Source organism: Hippopotamus amphibius, chromosome X, assembly GCF_030028045.1.
Source record: "Hippopotamus amphibius kiboko isolate mHipAmp2 chromosome X, mHipAmp2.hap2, whole genome shotgun sequence".
Classification (NCBI taxonomy): domain Eukaryota; kingdom Metazoa; phylum Chordata; class Mammalia; order Artiodactyla; family Hippopotamidae; genus Hippopotamus; species Hippopotamus amphibius.
The window spans coordinates 23018860-23024859 of NC_080203.1; the positions used below are offsets into that span (position 1 = coordinate 23018860).

General features: G+C 40.0%; 1 protein-coding gene across 3 annotated transcripts in view; it reads left to right on the plus strand.

Annotated features, from left to right (window-relative positions):
• Positions 1-6000, plus strand: part of ZDHHC9 (zinc finger DHHC-type palmitoyltransferase 9) — a 31817-nt gene extending 25817 nt beyond the window's left edge. For 2 of the 3 annotated variants that reach the window (XM_057718799.1, XM_057718798.1), the window contains one exon: positions 4399-5999. In XM_057718799.1, coding sequence (XP_057574782.1) covers positions 4399-4515 — 117 coding nt within the window. In that variant the 3' untranslated portion in view covers positions 4516-5999. Of the gene's footprint in view, positions 1-4398 lie in introns of all 3 variants that reach the window. The other variant, XM_057718800.1, reaches the window with a different exon arrangement.

The following is a 6000-nucleotide window of genomic DNA, read 5'->3' on the forward strand; positions in this document are numbered from 1 at the left end:
ACTGCTCAGATATGCTTTAATAAAATATGTTCCTAAAAAGTTATTAGTTGAATTTTTTTTTTAATAATCGCTCTACTGAGATATAATTCAGATACCATAAAATCCCTGTTTAAAATGTAGGATTCACTGGTTTGTGATGTGTTCACAATTGTGCTATCATCACAACAATCAATTTTAAAACCTTTTCATTGCCCCCCCCAAAAAAACCCCTGTACCCATTAGCAGTCACTCTCCCCCTCCCCCCCAGTTCCCTCAGCCCCGTCCCTAGGGAACTATTAATCTACTTTCTTTTGCTGTAGGCTACCTTCTTCTGTACATTTCATATAAATAGAATCATATTATATGCGGTCTTTTGTGACTGGCTTCTTTCATTTAGCCTTGTATTTTCAAGGTTCATCCATGTTGTAGCATGTAGCAGTGCTTCGTTCCTTTATATGGCTGAATAATATTCCATTATATGGATAGATACATTTTATTTATCCATTCATCAATTGATAGACATTTAGGTTGTTTCCACCTTTTGGTTATTATGAATAATGCTGCAATGAACATGTGTATGCAAATTTTTACCTAGCCATATGTTTTCATTTCTCTTAGCTGTGTACATGGAATTGAAATTGCTGGGTCATATAGTAACTTTATGTTTAACCTTTTGAGGAACTGCTGTACTGTTTTCCAAAGGGGCTGCACCACTTTTCATCCCCACCAGTGGCAGATGAGGGTTCCAGTTTCTCCATATCCTGGGCAGTACTTGTTACTGTCATCCAGCACTTTGATTCTAGTTATCCTAGTGTGTGTGAAGTCGTATCTCGTAGTTTTGATTTGCATTTCCCTGATGAATAATTATGTTGAGCATCTTTTCATGAGTTTATTGGCTATTTGTGTATCTTCTGTGGAGAAGTGTCTATTCAGATCCTTTGTCAATTTTTAAATTAGGTGGTTTGAGTTTTTTTATTGTTGAGTTGTAAGAGTTCTTTATTCTGTATGTAAGTCCCTTATCAAAGAAATGATTTGCAAATATTCTCACATTCTGTGTATTGTTTTCACTTCCTTGATGGTGTCCTTCCAAACACAAAAGATTTCAACTTGGGGACTTCCCTGTTGATCCAATGGTTAAGACTCCAAGCTTCCACTGCAGCGGGTGTGTGTTCGACCCCTGGTCGGGGAACTAACATCCTGCATGCCGTGTGGCGTGGCCGGAAAAAAAAAAGAAAAAAAAAGATTTCCATTTTGATGTAGTCTAATTTACCTATTTTTGTTGTTGTTGTTTTTGCTTGTGCTTTTGTTGTCAGATCTAAGAAATCATTGCCTAATCCAAGGGCGTGAAGATTTATCCTCTGTCTTCTTCTAAGAGTTTTATAGTTTTAGCTCTTACATTTAGGTCTTAGATCCATTTTGAGTTGTTTTATATATTGTGTGAGGTAGAGGGTTCAAATTCTTTCTTTTGCATGTAGATATCCAGTTGTCTAAGCATAGTTTGTTGAAGGTTATTCTTACTCTGCTGAATTTTCTTCACACCTGTGTCAAAAATCAATTGAGTATAAACTTGAGGGTTTGTTTCTAGACTCTCAGCCCTATTCCATTGATCAATAAGTTTATTCTTTTTTTTAAAGAAGTTTTATTGAGATACAGTTGACATACAATAAACTGCATATATTTAAAGTGTACAATTTGTTTTTTTTCTTATTAGTAATGTATATATGGCAATCCCAGTCTTGCAATTCATTCCCCCCCCCAACCCCCCGCTTTCCCCACTTGGTGTCCATATATTTGTTCTCTACATCTGTGTCTCTATTTCTGCCTTGCAAACCAGTTGATTTGTACCATTTTTCTATATTCCGCATATATGTATTAATATACGATATTTGTTTTTCTCTTTCTGACTCACTTCACTCTGTATGACAGTCTCTAGGTCCATCCATGTCTCTACAAATGTCCCAGTTTCGTTCCTTTTTACAGCTGAGTAATATTCCATTGTATATATGTACCACATCTTCTTTATCCATTCATCTGTCAATGGACATTTAGGTTGCTTCCATGACCTGGCTGTTGTAAATAGAGCTGCAATGAACATTGGGGAGCATGTGTCTTTTTGAATTATGGTGTTCTCTGGGTATATGCCCAGTAGTGGGATTGTTGGGTCATACGATAACTCTATTTTTAGTTTTTCAAGGAACCTCCATCCTGTTCTCCATAGTGGCTGTATCAATTTACATTCCCACCAACAGTGCAAGGGAGTTGCCTTTTCTCCACACCCTCTCCAGCATTTACTGTTTGTAGATTTTCTGATGATGCCCATTCTAACTGGAGTGAGGTGCTACCTCATTGTAGTTTTTATTTGCATTTCTCTAATAATTAGTGATGTTGAGTAGCTTTTCATGTGCCTCTTGGCCATCCTTATGTCTTCTTTGGAGAAATGCCTGTTTAGGTCTTCTGCCCATTTTTTGATTGGGTTGTTTGTTTTTTTGATATTGAGCTGGATGAACTGTTTATATATTTTGGAGATTAATCCTTTGTCTGTTGATTTGTTTGCAAATATTTTCTCCCATTCTGAGGGTTGTCTTTTCGTCTTGCTTATAGTTTCCTTTGCTGTGCAGAAGCTTTAAAGTTTCATTAGGCCCCACTTACTTATTTTTGTTTTTATTTCCATTACTCTAGGGGGTGGATCAAAAAAGATCTTGCTGTGATTTATAATAAGTTTATTCTTAAAGCCAGTTTCACATTGTCTGGGGTACTGTGGCATTGTAGTAAGTTTTGAAATTGGGAAGTGTGAGTCCTCCAAATTTATTCTTTATTCATTTGTTTTGGCTGTGGTCCTTTGTATTTCCATATGAATCCTAGAATCAGCTTGTCAATTTCTGCAAAGACGCCAGGTGGAATTTTGATAGGGATTACGTTGAATTTGTAGATCAATTTGGGGAGTATTATCATCCTAACAAGATTAAGTCTTCTGAGCTGTTAATGTGGGCTGTCTTTTCATTTATTTAGGTCTTTTAAAATTTCTTTCAACAATGTTTTGTAGTTTTCAGAATGTAAGTTTTATGCTTCTTTTGTTACACTTCATCAGTATTTTATTCTTTTTGATGTTATTATAAATGAAATTATTTCAGATTGTTCATTGGGAGTATGTAGAAATACAGTTGGTTTTTTTGTACATTGATTCTGTATCCTGAAATCTTGCTAAACTTGATTATTAGTTCTAATACATTTTTAGTAGACTTGAACTTTCTTTTAAAATCGAATCCTACTGGAATTCCCTGGTGGTCCAGTGGTTAGGAATTGGCACTTTCACTGCTGTGGGCCTAGGTTCAATCCCTGGTCAGGGAACTAAAATCCCATAAGCCACACAGTGCAGCCAAAAAAAAAATCAAATTGTACACTTGGAATATATGCAGTTTATTGTATGTCAACTCTATCTCCATAAAAGTTCTTAAAAAAAAGAATCATATTAGCAAAACAGAATCATACTAAGTATTTCACAAGAGAGAATTTAACATAATAAATTGGTTAAATAGAAAAGAAAAGCGAATCCTACTTTTAAGTGAATGTTATTTGTAAGTTAGACAATTGTTCTCTACTTTGCCTTTCTTAAAAAAAATTGTTTTTGGTTGCACCGGGTCTTAGTTGCAGCAGGTGTGCTCCTTAGTTGTGGCATGGGAACTATTAGTTGCATCATGCATGTGGGATCTAGTTCGCTGACCAGGGATTGAACCCGGGCCTCCTGCATTGGGAGCATGGAGTCTTAACCACTGCACCACCAGGGAAATCTCGCCTTTCTTAAATTTTTCATTTTCTGTTTTGAAATACAGCAAACTCATGTTTATATATCATTGTCATCATTTTGAATATTATTTTTCTGATGAGTCTGGTCTTAAATCATTACAATATAGGTTAGTGATTCTCATTTGAATGTGGGGAAGGGTGGTCTTTTAGAATCACTCAGGAGGCATTTTTAAACCAGATATACCATCTGAAGATCTTGCTACCCCACCCACTTTGGTTTAGAATCACTGTTCTAGGGAGCCATGTGTTAGGGCCAAAAGAAGATTGAGAACGACTGTGTCAGGCCTTGTTAGGCAAGTATGTTATAACAGTCTGTTGTGAAGGAGGAAAGGTAGTCTGTGTAATTATTTGTGGCCCTTTTTATTATTATCATGCCTAATAATGGAAGCATCTGTCCACAACACACAGTTAAGGATAGAACTCAGATAAATTTCAGTTGCCTTCTGCTGAGAAGATGATAGTCTAGTCTTGGTTCTGAGTTTGGTGTTGATGGCAGGGTATCTGTAGCATCAGTGTGGTTGATGGTCCAGAGGAAGAGTTCAGTGTCTATGGATTATCTCCATTTGGATTTTGAAGGAGAGCTTTGTAATGAATTTGATATCTTTTCCTGCTCAGGTTCCAACAGACCATCTAAACTCCAATGAGATGCCGGAGGACACCAGCACTCCTGAAGAGATGCCACCCCCAGAGCCCCCAGAGCCCCCACAGGAGGTGACTGAAGCTGAGAAGTAACCTATCTATGGAAGAGACTTTTGTTGTGTTTGATTAGGGCTGTGAGAAATTTAATGGGAGAAGATAAACTTGAGACAGAGAGCAAGTAAGCTGTTCTTATTACTGTTTTTCTTTGGTCTTTATACACCCAGTCGCAAACTGGCATTTTCTTGCTGCAAGCTATTTTTAATTTCTGGACTCCAAGCAGTCACAGAAGATGTCAGTCACCTCTGGTAACTGGACAAATGGGTCCCTTGGGCCCTGGCACTGGTTTTCCATGGCCTCAGCCACGGAGTCTCCTTGGACTCCCCTCTCTTCCCTCCAGATCCCAGCTCTCCTGCTCTGGGTCACCGGCCCAATTCTGGGGTAAAGGTTCTTGAGACTGGCTCAAATCCTCTCAAGCTGCTGCACGTCATGAGTCCAGAGGCAGTCACAGAGAACTCTGGCCTGGGAATTCTAACTGGATTCTTGAGGCCCTCAGAAGGGAGGAGGATGGAGAGTGGGGTTGGAAGATTCGCCTGGCTACGAAGTGCCAACATTGCCAGCAAATCCTTTCAAGAATGGGGCAGGTAGCTTCCACTTGTTGTATTTATTCGTGTAGCTTCTCCTTTGTCCCCTGTCCGCTCTCTAACACCCAACCTCCACTCTTTTCCAATGAGATATATGTAAGTAGTTGCAGTATAGATAACAATTCACATTTCTCGTAGACTACCCAGAAACTTTTTAACACCTGTGCCATTCTCAGTAAGAACTTATGAGATGCCAACAGCATGGCCCCTTGAACGCTCTGTCTCATCTCTCCTACTCTCTCATTAGCCCCTTTTAATTTGTTTTCCTTTTGACTCTTGTTCCCGTTGGGAGCAGGAACGGCAGTAATAAAAGTCTGCACTTTGGTGGTTCCTTTTCCTCAGAGGAAGCCCGAGTGCTCACTTAAACACTACCCCCTCAGACTCCCTACGTGAGGCCTGCAGTGGCCCTGTATGCACAAATGGGGAAACCAAGGCACAGAGAGGCTCTCCTCTCCTCTCCTCTCCCCCTACATCCCCTCAAAAAAGAAAAAAAAAAAAAGAAAAAAAAGAATAACCAGTACTTCCATGAGGCCTCGGCTGAGTGAGGAGGGAAAGCCCCGCACTGCTGCCCTCCCGGGTGACCCACTCCAAGGCCTTGGCCCACCTCGGGCTTGGTAACCACACCGGGGGCTTCCTCCAGGCCCCGCTCTTCCAGCACTTCCACCGGCAGAGTCCCAGAGCCGCTTCACCTTGGGGGTGGGCTGTGGCCCCCAGTCAGCTCTGCTCAGGACCTGCTCTATTTCAGGGAAGAAGATTTATGTATTATATGTGGCTATATTTCCTAGAGCACCTGTGTTTTTCTCTTTCTAAGCCAGGGTCCTGTCTGGATGACTTCTGGGGAGGGGGGGAGTGTAAACCAGAACTTTTAATCTATTTGAAGGTGATTAAACTGTGTCTAATGCAAACTGCCTGCCTCCTCCTTCCCCCTTCCATTTCA